The following is a 17,434-nucleotide window of genomic DNA, read 5'->3' as shown; positions in this document are numbered from 1 at the left end:
TTTAATAAGATCATGAATAAAAGTTGCTGTTATTTAATAAAAATAATAATTATGAACTTTGGAATTTACAAAATGCTTTCAGATACGATCTCCTTTGCCCTTTTGAAGAGTATAACAGGGCATGATGCATTTTCATTCCCATTTTACAGATGACGAAATTGTTGTTCAGAAGGTAAAGTATCTGCCCAAGTTCAGATAGCAAATTAGTTGTATCTTTTACTGGAATTTTATCTTTAAAGCCCTCCTCCTTCTATTTCCACATTAGCTAAAAAATCTACACTTAAAACACCTTCGTTTAAAAAAAAAGTTGTGTTTAAGCCCCTAAAATGAATTTTGTTATATGTACGTTAAAAATCAAAATGTAAAATAAGTATTCCTAGAATTTGAAGCAGCAAGCCACTTGTCCACTATTTAGAGGTCGATTGACCTCTTTGCTTTCTGCCATGGTGAAATTTGTATATGGTGGGCTTTTCATCATAGGATGGATGGGACAGGTGTAGTGTCGGGTTTGTGGGTATTGCCGCTTTGCTAATGGATCTGGCCTGAGGTTTCTCCATAAACAGATTGGTAGAGCTGGCTTCCTTTGGGATTGTTCTCTCAAATTTAAGCCATTCTTGAGAGCTCTTTGTCTAAACACAAATTGTCTAAATGGGAGGGGTAGGAGATTGTCATTCTAATTCATCCAGGCCTCCACCCACATTAATGGAGACTCCCAGAATTGAATGACCACAGGGTTGCCCTCTGTTTTTTTGCAGAACACAAAAATGTTGAGAGCTTCAGTTTTACTGCTTTGTGCAGGTGGAGTAATTTTACTTGTAAGAAAATAAACTAGAGAGCATGCATTTTGTGTTTTCTTAGAATGAAAAGAATGGATAATAATCGTATTCTAACATTAATCTCTTTACTGATATGGGAACAAACCAGAAGATGTGGGAAGTAACAAACAGAAATGATTTTTCTGTTGTTAATCTGTTCTTGGGCATAGGCTGGGAAACATCCTGGCAAAAGTCAGTACCATGAAGCAGACTCGTTTTCACCCAAACCTGAGAGCCAGGCTTCCCGATTTCACCTTATGAGAAGGAAACATGTTTAAATGCATGGGACACGCTAGTCTGTGATGGCATTAGAAGCCCTGAGCTTTTTTTTTTTTTTTTTTTTTTTTTTTAAGCAGAGTTGAGATCACAGATAAATGAGCATAGAAGCCACAAAGAACTGGTACATGTTCTCTAGTGTTCATTTTCAGGGAAGAATGGGAATCTTAATTTGTTGCTGGAATCTTGGTAAATTTCTTTTTTTTTTTTTCCCCCAAAAGATCTTTCTAATGCATTTCCCCTCAGCGCCTCCAGCCTCCTCACATAATTCCACACCCCCTTATCCCCCATGCCCAGTAATTTCCTAAGAAGATGGCTTTGGTGGAAGACCTCTTTATTTTGAAGATAGCATTTTATGAGCCAGTTCCTTCATCTGATAATACTTCTATGAGAGTAGGAGTTGTGTGTTTATTTTTGGAAGCGTATTTTTAAGCTGAAGCAATCATTTGTTGACTTCACTTGAAAGTATAGTTTTAAAAGGTGTTATTTGCATTTTTAAATGATTATTAGGTGAAGTGAGTGAGATGAAAGAAGAATTCATGTTTCAAAACTAAGTAAGTCCTCAAAACAGTGCTGTGCAGTCTGGGCGCGGTGGCTCATCCCTGTAATCCCAGCACTTTGGGAGGCCCAAGCGGGTGGATCACCTGAGGTCAGGAGTTCAAGACCAGCCTGGCCAACATGGTGAAGCCCCATCTGTACGAAAAATACAGAAAATTAGTTGGGTGTAGTGGCGGATGCCTGTAATCCCAGCTGCTTGTGAGGCTGAGGCCAGAGAATTGCTTGAACCTGGGAGGCGGAGGTTGCAGTGAGCCGAGATTGTGCCACTGCACTCCAGCCTGGGCAACAGGCGAAGAGCGAAACTTCGTCTCAAAAAAATAAAAAAAGAAAAAATAGTGCTGTGCACTATATATGAGGCCCATTATTCAGGAATATTAAATGGTGCTTCATTGACCCTGACTTAACATTTTCCCTTCCTGTAAGGAACAGACGTGCTTGGGTTTGTGTTTAAACCTTGCTGGTAATTGCAGTTCTGGCCTTGATTGATGCCGTTCTCCGTGTCTGTTAAATTAAAAGATTGAATGATGATCTCTTGGATCTCTTTTCTAAGTTTTTGTGGTTCCAAAGGAATAATTTAAATACCTTTGTTACCCGAATTCAGTAGTGTTGTGTTTTCCCTACTGATATTTTCTACTTCATTCTGGGGGTAACATAGTGTGCAGTTGGGTCCTAATCTAGATTCCAACATTAGAATGAGAAGATTATTTTACTTGGCATCATTGGCAGTGTCGATTAAGTCTTTACTATGTCCTTGCAGCCATGACATTAAGGAACACCTGACTGTGTTAAGTCTGTGGTTTCACCCAAGTGTTCCTTTTTAATATTCTAAGAATGTATTTCTAGCAGATGCATTCTTGAGATGGTGTGAATAATAAACCTGGGAAAAGTATAGTTTTCTGACTCTGGAGTACCTATATTTGTGTGTGCACATTTGACTCATTTTGGCAGTTCTTACCTTAGTATTTACTTACATGATTATGCACTGTTAAGTGCATTTTACTTACCCATTTTTTTTTTTTTTTTTTTTTGAGATGAAGTCTCCCTCTGTCACCCAGGCCGGAGTGCAGTGGCACAATCTTGGCTCACTGCAACCTCCCCGCCTCCCAGGTTCGAGCAATTCCCTGCCTCAGCCTCCTGAGTAGCTGGGATTACAGGTGCCTGCCACCACACCTGGCTAATTTTTGCATTTTTAGTAGAGATGGGGTTTCACTGTTTTGGACAGGCTGGTCTTGAACTCCTGACTTCAGGTGATCCACCCACCTTGACCTCCCAAAGTGCTGTGATTACAGGCATGAGCCACCACGCTCGGCCACCCATCCTTTTATCTGTGATGGCAGTGACCCTGTTTTTGCTTCTGCTAGAGAATATTGTAAAGCTGTAGAGGAGAGGGTGGAGGAGACAAACAGAGACACTTGCCTCAGTTTAGCCTCTTCTAAGACAAGCAGCTGGGCATCTCAGAAAAAGATTTTAGTATCCTCCTACCCCAACCCTCCCTCATCCCCAGCCCCCAGTAACTTTCTTGGTGCTGTATGAATGCCTTTCTGTGTAGACTTATCCCTGAGCTTTGGCCATGAGGCCTGATCTTCTTTTGGAGTGCTGTACCAGCGTCTAGTACTTAGAACACCTTACACATGAGTCTGATGCAACTGAGTCGCTTCCACTGTTATCACTTACTGGCAACAACTTGTTGAAGCCCTCATTTGCTAAAGTCTCATTGTGAGGATTTAATAACTGCTCTTGAGCATCTGCATCAACCTCATTAAGCAAGCCTGTTGTACAAACTGCAATGGTGTAGATTTGAAGCTTATCAGGGTCATGACTAAGACAGTCATTACATAGTCAGGCCACAGCATCTTCAAGGCACTGTTGGTGCAGCTGGTAAGTCACTTCTCTCCATGACCTTACAACAGTTTTCCTCATCTTATGGAATTATAAATGTGCCAGAATTTCCTAATAGGTTTGCCCTCTCCCTGTCAGTCTCCTCAGTGAGCTGTGAAGTGCCCATTATAGGAAGCACACGTGAAAGACAGCAGCCCCTCTTGATCTGTGGGCTTCAGGCAGGGTGTTATGTTGGTCAGAGAAAAGGGGCTTTATGTTTTGTTCATATAGCAAAGGACTTGGAGCTGAGGGAGCGAGCTGATTCATGTGATGGAGAATCATTTCTTTTTTAGAGGCCCTGATCTCACAGCACTCTGAGCATCCTTGCAGAAAGCACTCATTTGCTGCTGCAAAAATGTATTGGAAAAAGGTTGCTCTGGGCTTGTTTGCCACATAATAGGCTCTGGCTTTCTTCTCACCAAAGAAATAACAGGCATTTCCATTTTAAACTCTGATGTTCTCCCTAAGATCAGGGACAAGACAAGGATGTCTTTTCTCACCACGTTTCAACAGTGTACCAGAGTTTCTAGACAGGGAAGTTAGTAAAGAAAATGAAATAAAAGCCATTCAGACTAGAAAGAAAAATGAAAGATATGTATATTGAAAGACTGTATGATCTTGTATTTGGAAAAGCTCAAGAAATACACACACACTTAAAAAGGAAACCTACTAGAACTAATAAATTATGTAAGATTGCAGGATACAAGATCAATATATAAAAATCAACTGTATTTTTATACAGCAGAAATAGACAATTTGAAAATGAAATTAAGAAAGCAATCATATTTACAGTAGCACCAAAAAGAATAAAATACTTAGGAATAAATTTAACCCAGGACTTGCAAGATGTATACACTGAAAACTGCAAACCTTGCCATAGAACATTAAAAACTACCTAAATAAATGGAAAAATATCCGTGGATCAGAAGACTTAATATTATTAAGATAACAATACTCTCCAAAGTGATATGTAGCTTCCATACAATCCCTATCAAAATTTCAATGGTGTTTTTTGCAGAAATGGAAAAACTGATCCTAAATTTCATAGGGAATTTGCAGGGAATCCTGAATAACCAAAGCCATCTCAAAAAGGAACAAAATTAGAGAATTACTAGTTTCCTATTTCAAAAGATCCTAAAAAGCTAGAGTAATCCAAACAGTGTGGTCCTGGTAAAAGGTTAGACATATAGATCAATGGAATAGAACTGAGGGTCTAGAAGTAAACTTATACGCCCATAGTCAGCTGATTTTTTGACAAGGATGCAAAGACAATTCAGTTGGAAAAGAATAGTCAGTTCAACAGGTGATGCTGAGACAACTGTATACTTGCATGCAAATGGATGAAGTTGGACCCCTACCTCACACCATATACACAGATTAACTCAAAATGGTTCTATGTCCTAAGTATAAGAGCTAAAATGGCAAAACTCTTAGAAAGGAAAGGACTAAATCTCCGTGACCTTGGATTTGCCAATAGACTTTTAGATATGAAATCAAATATGCAAGCAACAGAAGAAAAAATGGATAAATTATCATTCATCAAAATTAAAATCTTTTGTGCTTCAACAGATGCTGTCAAGCAAGTGAAAATACAACCCACAAAATATTTGAAATTATATAGCTGATTAGGGCCTAGTATCCAGAATATATAAAGAAGTCTTACACAACCAGGCGCAATGGCTCATGCCTGTTATCCCAACACTTTCGGAGGCTGAGACAGGTGGATTGCTTGAGGCCAGGGGTTTGAGACCTGCCTGGACAACGTGGTGAAACCCCACCTCTACCAAAAATACAAAAATTAGCCAGCCTTATAACCTAGTCTCAAAAATAAACAAATAAATGAAAATTTAAAAAATTAAAGAAGTCTTACAACTGAGCAACAAAAAGACAGCCCAAATAAAAAATGGGTGAAAGATATAGACTTAAACTTCTCCAGAGAAGATATAAAAATGGCCAAGAAGAAAATGAAAAGGTGCTTAGCATTATTATTCACCAGAGAAATTCAAATCAAAACCAGTCAGCAAAAGGTAGAAACAGCTTAAATGTCCATCAGCTGATGAAAAGATGAACAAAATGTCATATATCAATACAATGGAATATTAATTTGAAGGAATTAAGTATTATTAACTAAGAAGGAATAAAGTATTATGTGTCACAACATGGATGAACCTTGAAAACATGTTAAGTAAAAGAAACCATACACAAAATGCCATATATACTGTAAGATTCCATATTCTGAAATATCCGGGGTAGGCAGATTCATGGAGACAGAAAGTAGACTAGTAGTTGCCAGTTACTGGGTATATGAGAAATGAGAAATAGCTGCTGGTGGGTATAGGCTTCATTTTGGGGTAATGAAAATGCTCCCAAATTAGTTAGTGGCAGCGGTTGCACAATTCTGTGAATACACTAAAAACTACTGAATTGTACACTTTATACAGTGAACTTCATTATATATGAATATATATCTTGAAGCTGTTACTAAAAGAAAGAGGCAGGTTAGACATATTAGTGACTTATCAACTTCTTTATAAAATAAAATTCATGTACAGTGTTCCTTAAGTAAATCTATATCCCACATGTTTTGAAGCAGAACAGTCCATCTTTATCTGTTTAAAGGCCAGCCAAGTTTTTCTTTATAGATAAGCAGTTATAAAAAATATTCAAGGTTCTCCTTTTGGGCTTGAGCATCACAGTGCCTTTTTCTGCCATCTGTCCACTTGTTCTGTCACTCCTGAAATCCTGATGCTGTGCAAATGCTCAGAACAGCTCCTGTGGCCTCAGGAATTTGTTACATGTTTCCCATTCCCTAAGGCATTCTGCTGTCAAGGAAATTCAATGTCTTCTTCATAGCAGTTCTGCTGGTGAGAAGTTCTAGGTATTATGTTTTGTTTGGTTTTGGTAAGACAGGTTCCCTATCTGTCGCCTGGGCTGGAATGCGGTCTTACAATTACAGCTCATTGCAGCCTTGATGTCCCAGGCTCAAGTGATCCTCCCAGCTCATCTTCCCAAGTAGCTGGGACCACAGGAGTGTACCACACCACACCTGGGTAATTTTTTTTATTTTTTGTAGAGGCAGGGTCTTGATATGTCGCCCAGGCTGGTTTTGAACTCCTGGGCTCAAATGATACCCCACCTTGGCTTCCTAAAGTGCTAGAATTATAGGTATGAGCCACCATGCCCAGCCACTAGGTAGTTTTGATTCTCTAGGTGCACAACCCAATTACTCTGTCCTGTAATACTTCTCCTGGCTTTTGTAACATAGTTGTACTCTAGGAAGTCACATTGTGTACAACACTTGTTAAAATCTCTGCTTTTTTCCCCAGACAGATGTACCAAGTTAGCCATTTTAACACATAATGTAAAGCACATACCATATATTTGGCCTCAATCATTAAAGTAATTGATGTAATCAGCTTTGTCCTGCTATCTTTTTATTCTCAGCGACTTTTCTGGAAATGAAGTATTGGTGCTGTGCTCTGCCGTGTTTTTTTGTTTTTTTGTTTTTTTGTTTTTTTTTTTTTACAGGTCATGTTGGTTTGATTTATTTTTTAATCATCAGAAGCCAGGTAGCAACTTGTGGTATGTAAAGTATGTCCTTGTGCCCTAAGCTGAAGGAGCAGAGACCCACTAGCAGAAATGAGAGAATCAGGCTTTGGAGCTTTGAGGTATCTTCAAATCTGGTCTTCTAGTAACTAAAAATTTCTCATCACTCAGCATTTCTGAACGTCAGCAGGCGGGCAATACCTAATACTTAAAAATATGTCCAGAAGTACTACAGGATCGTGGCTGTCTTCATTGTTAAAGTTTAAATTATAATCATATTTAGTATGAATGTTTTCCTCTGCATTCACATTTTTTATAATTATATCCAAGTATAGAATGAATCATACGTTTTTGTTAGCCAGATTACTGGGATAAACGGATCCCAACCTTACCCTCTTTACCAAATAAAAGAGCTTCCTATAGAATTTCCTAGGTAAAAGACAGGCATCTTCTCTAAAAAGCAGTGATGAATTCATCTAACTGTGTAGTGTTTAGTTTTCTTTAAGTAAAAAGTTAAATGAGGAATTGAGTGATTTTTCATATGCAGATTTTATTTCTTGATGATTGTGTCTGGCCTCGTGGAGGGACGCAGTGACTTTAGGTGGAATAACCGGATCTGTTTGCTCTTGAGAAGCAGGCGCAAGTCCACGAAGGAAAGACAGGGAGACAGATGGCTGGCTATTGTGTTACAACCATCATCTGCTGGGCCCTGAGCAAATATTAAGTGAATAATATATATGTAATTGGTGTGAAAGTACAGTTGCAACATTTCTAATACGGTTTGGAGGAGGGCTACTTCTTGAACATTTGTGTTTTATAGAATGCTAAGTTGAAATGTTTCTGTTTTTAGGGTTAATCCATTTTAAACTGCTTTAAAGTGAACATTTTCCCCCCATTTTGACACCACTGTGCAATATTTTGAATTGAAATGGCCTGTAATCGCCCTTTTTTATTTTCCATAACAACATGAGCACTAAATTATAGCTGTGCAATTATGTAAACAATGGAAATGCTTCCAGAATGAATCCTTCCTTTTAAATTTTCATTTTGTGTAATTGTTGGAAGGTTTGGAGCCATAATAAACAAAATTATTTTACACATTTATCGCTCTAAAGGTCAATTATAAGGGAACTAAAGAAACAACACTATGCAAAATGAATAAACCAATTTCTGTTGCCATCACCATATGTTTTTCTTATCACTTATGGTTTTTCCAGTTACTGTGTACATAGCATTCAATTAAAGCGATTCATTTACCAGGCTGAATATGGTTTGTGTTTATAGAACTGTGCTTTGGAGGAGAGGAAACAACACGCCTCTATTTGAATTACCTGATTTTTTGCAAGATCAGTGATAAGAGACAGATGTTCTCACCAGTCACTTTCTCATAACCAGAATCTTATGATAAGCTGCAAATTCACAATTGTCATCTTAGTGATCTTTTCACACTCAATGTATAGTATGCACTTGGACTTTTAACCAGAACAAGAGAAAAATACTAGTTTGGTGATCTGTTCACTATATTGCAACATTTTGCAGAATGAATTTTAATTTCTTTGAACAAAAGCATGTGAAAGATCTTTGTCTATGTGTCATATGTTCAACTCTCAAAAATAAACCTCATTTTATTTTAGATTCCATATATCATTGAGCCTATTGTTTAGTTTGTGGTTTAGTCTATTTAACGTGTGAAAAAGAGACTAATTCTTGCTATAAAACTAACTTGAACTTCTTTGTATTAAGTTCTAGTACTCCTTAGACAAATGAATCCTAGAAAATCTAAAATGATAATTTTCCTGTTTTTCTTGTAGTATTTGCCTTGAACACTGTGGCTAATTGCCATAATGCGTTGTTAAGAGTGTTGCTTGAAAACACTAATTTCTAGGGCTTTTGAATTTCTGGGATAATGTGTGATCTAAGAGGCTTATTTGTGTGCCACCTTTGAAGTGTCTTAAACTATTCTTTCTGTAGATCAGCAAAGTAATAGTTCACTGAATTATATAAACTACACCTGTAAAGTAAATTTTATAAAGTAAAACTCTTCAGAGTCCTTCTCTTTTTGAAAAATAATTATTTAATTGCTCTGTTTACTTCTTTATGGCTCTTTTCATTTTACAAAGGCGTATGTTCTTATCTGCTATCCCATTACATACAACTCCGTAAGGGAGTATCATTCCATTTTATGGAAGAGAAGCATGAAGCTCTGGGTATGACATGTTCTGCCCACAGTCACACAAGGTTTTGAACCTAGGCCTCATGGCTCAAGTTCTAGAGTTCTTTTCACCACGCCGGAGTGCAGGGCTGTTTCTCACTAGCCATCTCAGTGGAGGCAGCGCTGAATAGCATCGAATCACACAGCAGAAAGGATGGCCCCTTTCCTCCTCTCTGCAGGTCCTTGTGATACTCTTAGGTAGGCCAGCTGGAGCTGAGAGAAGTTCTCTCACACCACCCTGACATTGCATTCTGTGCTCATATTTAACAAGGAGAGCTGGTCTCAGACCCAGAGTCTTCATCAGAGGATGGTATTTTTAGCAAAAATTTAGCAGCATTGGTTACTGTCATTGTATTACTTGAGTTACTTTTTACTTACGAGAAAGGATACACATAAGTTTTTCAGAACAATTGGGCCATTATTCTAAGCGAAGTAACTCGGGAATGGAAAACCAAACATTGTGTGTTCTCTCTCATAAGTGGGAGCTAGCTCTGAGTACACAGAGGCATAAGAATAATACAGTGGACTTTGGGGACTTGGGGGAAAGGGTGGGAGATGGTGAGGGACAAAAGACTACGAATTGGATACAGTGTTTACTGCTCGGGTGATGGGTGCACCAAAATCTCACAAATCACCACTAAAGAACTTACTCATCTGACCAAATAGCACCTGTTCCCCAAAAACCTATGGAAATAAAAAAATTAATACATGAGCCACTTTGAAAACCCTGTTAGGCAAGTAATGTTCACTTTGGACAGGGAGATGGCAAAAGGCATGAGGGTTGCATATGAATGATGTCTGAGAGCATCATCCTGTCCCATGTATATATAAAGCCCTGGAGGCTGTGAGGAAGGTTTCAGATTTCTATTATATTTTTCAAAGACTCCTGTTATAGCTGTGTCTTAATGTATGGTGGGGAAGGTGAAAGAAGGATTCTACTGAGTTAGGAAATCAGTGGGGCATTTTTTGGACGTCCTGCTGCTGGGAATATGCAGTGGCTCTTCTTTGAGTACCACATGGTTATTCCTAATTTTAAAATGTTATCACAAAGATACAACCTTCGAGTTGTTCCTTTTCAGTGTGGAGAAGTAACATAAGCAGGCATATGGCCATAATTTGGCTGACTGGTCATATAGTTCCCTCTTTAACCCCCCCCCCCATTTACCCTCCCCCAGTGCTGTCTTTGGCAACTTCACACAGGCACTGTGTCTCCTCAGGGCGCTGTCTTACGTGGGTGGCAGGGTAGGGTAGGCTAGCCATCTGTTATTTTGCCCTCTTTTTCCAACCTTCTTGCTCATAGTAGCAGGTTCCGTTGAAGTGATTGGCTGAAGTCCAGGGAGTAGGGGAGCCATGTGACTTTATCTCAGCTACTTGCCTATCTACTGTCTTTAGCATCAGTATAGCAGCTGAGTAATATTTTTTGAACGCCCTATTTTACAGATTATTGCCTTTATACGTACAAATCTTATGATGCAAAATGGATTCATTTACAAATTGTGGTGTTAGCTTGTTAAAGGATTTAGTTCATAATTCCCATAAATTTAGCCTAGAAAAGCATTTTTTAATTAAAACTCTAAATTCCAGTGGTGAAAATGGGCTTATTTGATTCAAATATGTACTAAAGATTTTTAAAGCCCACAAGCTTCAAGGTTTAGTTTCCCGTCTCAACAGATGGAATTAACACAAACATAACAAAGTTAACATCATGGTTGTTTGCATTATTAATCTTCAAATGCATGGCATTCTGCTACCTTGCTAGCCAGGTTTGCACGAATCCTTTCATTGCAACATATGTCAACAGAAACGTGCTTCCATCTGCTGCCGGATAGCTTGATGCCTGATATTCCGAGACAAGGCCCAGCACAATGAGTACCTCTGTGAGTAATTACAGGTGTGTGGTGAGGAGCCTAGGGCATTAATCAGAGGCTTAATTATGAAAAAGGTGGATCTTTTGTTCCACTCTTGGATCCTGAGTTTACCACACACTTTCTAAACTGCAGCATCCATCTGCTCGGTCCCTTAGAATGTTTGCCTTGACTGATACGGACCTTAAAGTGTATCAAAGGACGTGATTAAAGTAGGCTTAAACATTAACCTGGAAGAAGCGTGGTTCATGGTTTTTTTCCCCTTCCTTCCTTCCTTTTTTACTTATCTATCTATCTGTTTATTTTTGGTGTAGGAAAAAAGTCTGCTGAAATGCTAAAACTTTGAATTAGTACTTGCTAAACTATTTACTAAATGTGAACTCTACTGAATTAAGCATTATACAGTAATTTTAAGAATGTAAAGGTCAAGATTTGTAGAAACTAAGACCCATGTAAGAAAAAAAAGTCTTAGGAAAAATGGTTTGTGAACATATACAAATTTTTTTAGGAAGATAAGTTGTTAAATGAGGTTATTTTTATTATGACAGACTTAACATGTTAGAATTTAGCGTGTAACTACTGCTTTGCTCTAATATGATACTGATAGAATTAAATCAGGATTATTTTTAAGGATTTTTAAGATAACCACACTGAAATCTAAGAAAAGAAACTAGGATTGTGGCTGTGTGTGTGTGTATGTGTGTGTGTGTGTGTGTGTGTTTTGCTTCTTACTCTTATATTGAGACTATAATAAGTTGTGAAACTATAAGTCACATAACTATGATATAGTCATGTAACATTTCAGTCAGTGGCAGACCACATATATGAGGGTGGTCCTATAAGATTATAGTGCTGTATTTTTACTGAACCTTTTCTGTGTCTAGATGTGGTTTGATATGCAGATGATTTCCATTGTGTTACAACTGCCTGTACTATTCGGTATAGTAACATGTTGTGCACATTTGTAGCCTGGATGTGTAATAGGCATCTACCATCTAGGTTTGTGTAAGTCACTCTATGATGTTCACAAGATGATGAAATTGCCTAACAACAAATTTCTTAGAATGTATCCTCGTCATAAAGTGACACGACTGTACTTCAGTGTGTGTTTTGATGAATGTACATGGCCAACAGCTGCATAAGTTTGTGATTTGTGGTTTTCTTACTAATTCCTGTTACACACACACACACACACACACACACACACACTTGCACAGATGGCTTCAGAGATGTGGCCTGGCCATGGATGGCATGAATGCTGTCCAGTGGTGGACCCCTGATCTGCCACAGGCAAGAATTAGATATCTGCTTCAGACCAGAGCTGGAGGGTGAGGGGCCATCACAGACACAGGAACACAAGGTGTCTGGGGCAGATGATACTCTTCACACTGCACTCTATGCAAAAGGCCACTTTGTACTTGCACCGAGATCACACGTATATTCAGAACCATGCTGATCCCCTGACCTTAGCATTTCACTGATTACAACATTACCTTAGCACTCTGCATATTCCCATTTCTTAACACATAAAGCTATCTGAAGAGTGAAATTGTCCATCTCTTTGCCTACTTTAAGATATTTTAATGTAACTGTGTGCTTTAACTGTGGCAAATTGAAAGCTAAAGACAGGACATATGTTTTGTTTTAGTGATAGATATTTGAGGGTTTTAATTGCATATTTACCTCATTACTCCTGTAGCTTGTCCAAGGAGCCTACCTTTACATGGAAGACAGAGGAAATGTCTAGTCTCAGAGTCATGGTTTAGATTTTGCATAATTCATCTTACAACTTGGTGTCTCCAATCTCTCACCTTTAAAATGGGTACAATAACCCTTGGAGTAACTCAGTTTCCAACATCTCTTTCACTGAAAATTTTCTGTGATCTGTGCTGTCTTAGATTATTATACAGTGGTCATATGTACCACTACAAACACTACTTTGGAATTTTGTGTTTGAACATTACAATTGTGTTTTCTTATCTTCCCTTTTAGGATATCTTAAACACCATCATAAGGCACTGTCCACCCCGCTTTTTCTCCCTGGGTTTTCCTGGCTTCTCAATGCTGGTGGGGGACTTCATTGCAGCCGCTGCCAGGGTCCTTAGCACAGACATGTTGACGGTGAGTATGACAATGCTCAGCATCCCGGCTCCCAAGAGGCTTCACAATCGCTAACAAGGTTCAGATTTCTCCACTCTTAACAGGTGTTGACTCATTAGTGCAATGTGAAACTGGGCTCTCAGGGTAGATACCCTGGCAGCTGATGTGTGAAATTGTAGGATAAGATGACACACTGGTATTGGAAAGGCGTTTCATCAAAAGGCCAAAGTGTGAGAATCATATCCTCACTAATATTTCAGCACATTCACACAGTCGGAAGCAGGACTTGTCTCTTAGAATATTATTAGCATTTTCCAGTAAATGGTGGCACAGACATAAATGTCTAAAATAGAGTTTTAAAGTGTACATTAGCAGTATGATTTTTTTAAATTAAGTCTTGGTTATTATAAGTCTCATAGAAATATTTTCTTAAAATGTTAGAACACTAAAATCTTAACTAGAAGTGAATATGTATTCTCTTAATAACATGCCAGAATACTTTGGTAGAATTTTTGTAATAAAAAATTAGAAATGGACTAAATGATCAGTAAGGGCTGCAGAAAAATTTATTTTTACTCTCTACATTTACCTCTACTACTAAGGCAGTATCTTTTTATTTTCTTTTCTTTTTTTGTTGTTGTTTTTCAAGAGATAGGGTCCCATTCATTCTCCACCCGGGCTGAAGCGCAATGGTGCTATCATGCCTAGATCACTGTAACCTCAAACTCCTGAGGTCAAGTGATCCTCCAACCTCAGCCTCCTGAGTAGTTAGGACTGCAGATACACACCACCATGCCTGGCTGATTTTTAAATTTTTTGTAGAGATTAGAGTCCCTCCATGTTTCCCAGATTGGTCTCAAACTCCTAGCCTTAAATGATCCTCCTGCCTCAGCCTCTAAAATGTTAGGATTACAGGTGTGAGCCACTGCACATGGCCAAAGCAATATCTTAATGCCTTTTTGAGAGAATACTGTTATACATTTAAAATGGAAGGGCCTTTTCCATTTGTGCTCTTTAAGCTGTTACATATTCAGAGTTATTTTTGCCTCTTCAAATGGTATAAATAAAATTAGTTTTACTATTTGCTAAGCATTGGTATCGAAATCAGTGTGGCCATCCAACAACCTAAATCTTGTTTGATATGTGATTACTTTTTCACTTTACTTATTTCTTCTTTGCAGGGTAAATTCAAACTTCAAGCCCTTGGTTTTAAATTAAACTGTTTAAAAATACTTCCTGTAGCTGGTATTTCATGTTGGTGCTTTCACACACTAACTTTTTCTTATAAAGATAAATTAGAAAACAAAGAGAAGTGAAAAGAGACAGGAGCAAAAGGGAAGAAAGGGTAAAAGAGAAGAAGAGGCCAGGCATGGCGGCGTAAATATAGTTACAGCTATAGGAGACTCAGGAAGCCGAGGTGGGAGAATCACTTGAGATCAGGAGTTTGAGTTCAGCCTGGGCAACATAACAAGACCTCATCTCTTAAAAAGAAAGAAAAAGTAGAAGAAAAATGTTGAATTTGTTCAACTGTGGCTTTATCGTAAAGAATTATGACAACTTTTCATATTTCATTATTTCTGAAAAAGTTTAGGATAATCTCAAAGAATTTTCAAATGCATTTTAACCATTTACATCAACTTTGAAAATAATTACAAGATACAAGAAGGGAAATCATACTTCTTTATCGAAATACTCATTTTTTTTTGTTATACTTAAGTTCTGGGATACATGTGTAAAATGTGCAAATTTATTACATAGGTATACCTATGCCATGGTGGTTTGCTGCACCCATCAACCTACATTAGGTGTTTCTTCTAATGCTATCCCTCCCCTTGCCCCCCACCCGACAGACCCCAGTATGTGGTATTCCCCTCGCTGTGCCCATATGTTCTCATTGTTTAACTCCCACTTATGAGTGAGAACATGCAGTGTTTGGTTTTCTGTTCCTGTGTTAGTTTGCTGAGAATAATGGTTTCCAGCTTCATCCATATCCCTGCAAAGGACATGAACTTCTTTTTTGTGTTCATAGTATTCCATGGTATGTATGTGCTACATTTTCTTTATCCAGTCTATCATTGATGGGCATTTGATTGGTTCCAAGTCTTTGCTATTGTAAATAGTGCTGCAATAAACATAACGTGTGCATGTGTCTTTATAGTGGAATGATGTATAATCCTTTGGGTATATACCCAGTAATGAATGGGATTGATGGGTCAAATGGTATTTCTAGTTCTAGGTCCTTGAGGAATTGCCACCCTGTTTCACAATGGTTGAACTAATCTACACTCCCACCAACAATGTAAAAGTGTTCCTATTTCTCCACATCTTCTCCAGCATCTATTGTTTCCTGACTTTTTTTTTTTTCTTTTGAGACAGAGTCTTGCTCTGTCACCCAGTAGCTGGGACAACAGGCACCCTCCACCACACCCAGCTAAGTTTTGGTATTTTTAGTAGAGACAGGGTTTCACCGTGTTAGCCAGGATGGTCTCGATCTCCTGACCTCATGATCCACCCGCCTGGGCCTCCCAAAGTGCTGGGATAACAAGCATGAGCCACCGGGCCCGGTCTATTGTTTCCTGACTTTTTAGTGATTCTAACTGGTGTGAGGTGGTTTCTCATTGTGGTTTTTTTGATTTGCATTTCTCTAATGACCAGGGATGATGAGCTTTTTTTCATGTTTGTTGGCCACATAAATGTCTTCATTTGAGAAATATCTGTTCATAATCTTCACTGACTTTCTGACGAGGTTGTTTTTTTTTTCTTAGAAATTTGTTTAAGTTCCTGCCAGGCTTGGTAGCTCATGCCTGTAATCTCAACACTTTAGGAAGCTGAGGCGGGCAGATCATGAGGTCAAGAGATCGAGACCATCCCGGTTAACACAGTGAAACCCCATCTCTAATAAAATTTTTAAAAATTAGCTAGGTGTAGTGGCACACGCTTGTAGTCCCAGCTACTCGAGAGGCTGAGGCAGGAGAATCACTTGAACCTGGGAGGCAGAGATTGCAGCGATCCGAGATCGTGCCGCTGCACTCCAGCCTGGGTGACAGCGTGCGACTCCATCTAAAAAAAAAAATGCTTTAAGTTCCTTGTAGATTCTGGATATTAGCCCTTTGATGGTTAGATTGCAAAATTTTTCTCCCATTCTGTAGGTTTTCTCTTCACTCTGATAATAGTTTCTTTTGCTGTGCAGAAGCTCTTTAATTTAATTAGGTCCCATTTGTCAATTTTGGCTTTTGTTGCAGTTGCTTTTTGTGTTTAGGTCATGAAGTCTTTACAGACAATGCCTATGTACTGAATGATATTGCCTAGGTTTTTTTCTAGGGTTTTTATGGTTTTAGGTCTTATGTTTAAATCTTTAATACATCTTGAGTTAATTTTTGTATAAGGTGTAAGGAAGGGGTCCAGTTTCAGTTTTCTGCATATGGCTAGCCAGTTTTCCCAACACCATTTATTAAATAGGGAATCCTTTCCCATTGCTTGTTTTTGTCGGATTTGTCAAAGATCAGATGGTTTTAGATGTGTGGTGTTATTTCTGAGGCCTCTGTTTTGTTCCATGGGTCTATATATCTGTTTTGGTACCAGTACCATGCTGTTCTGGTTATTGTATCCTTGTACTAGAGTTTGAAGTCAGGTATCGTGATGCCTCCAGCTTTGTTCTTTTTGCTTAGGATTGTCTTGGCTATGTGGGCTCTTTTTTGGTTCCATATGAAATTTAAAGTAGTTTTTTCTAATTCTGTGAGGAAAGTCAATGGTACCTTGATGGGAATAGTATTGAATCTATAAATTACTTTGGGCAGTATGGCCATTTTCATGATATTGATTCTTCCTGTCCTTGAGCATGGAATGTTTTTCCATTTGTTTGTGTCCTCTCTTATTTCCTTGAGCAGTGGTTTGTAGTTACCCTTGAAGAGGTCCTTCACATCCCTTGTAAATTGTATTCCTAGGTGTTTTATTCTCTTTGTAGCAGTTGTGAATGGGAGTTCACTCATGATTTGGGTCTCTGCTTGTCTATTATTGGTGTATAGGAATGCTCGTGATTTTTGTACATTGATTTTGTATCCTGAGACTTTGCTGAAGTTTCTTATCAGCTTAAGGAGTTTTTGGGCTGAGAAGATGGGGTTTTCTAAATATACAATCATGTTATCTGCAAACAGATAATTTGACTTCCTCTCTTCCTATTTGAA

The 17,434-nt window shown here is 38.4% G+C and overlaps 1 protein-coding gene across 2 annotated transcripts in view; it reads left to right on the top strand.

Annotated features, from left to right (window-relative positions):
* RALGAPA2 (Ral GTPase activating protein, alpha subunit 2 (catalytic)) overlaps nucleotides 1-17,434 on the top strand; it is a 321,938-nt gene that overhangs the window by 151,222 nt on the left and 153,282 nt on the right. For both annotated transcript variants that reach the window (XM_011963148.1, XM_011963143.1), the window contains exon 24: nucleotides 13,143-13,271. In XM_011963148.1, the coding sequence (XP_011818538.1) occupies nucleotides 13,143-13,271 (129 nt within the window). The remainder of the gene's footprint in view (nucleotides 1-13,142; nucleotides 13,272-17,434) is intronic.

This window comes from Colobus angolensis, unplaced genomic scaffold, assembly GCF_000951035.1.
Source record: "Colobus angolensis palliatus isolate OR3802 unplaced genomic scaffold, Cang.pa_1.0 Scaffold117, whole genome shotgun sequence".
In the NCBI taxonomy this organism is placed as follows: Eukaryota; Metazoa; Chordata; class Mammalia; order Primates; family Cercopithecidae; genus Colobus; species Colobus angolensis.
The sequence above is the reverse complement of the archived record's forward strand: the minus strand, read 5'-3'. Positions and strand labels throughout refer to the sequence as shown.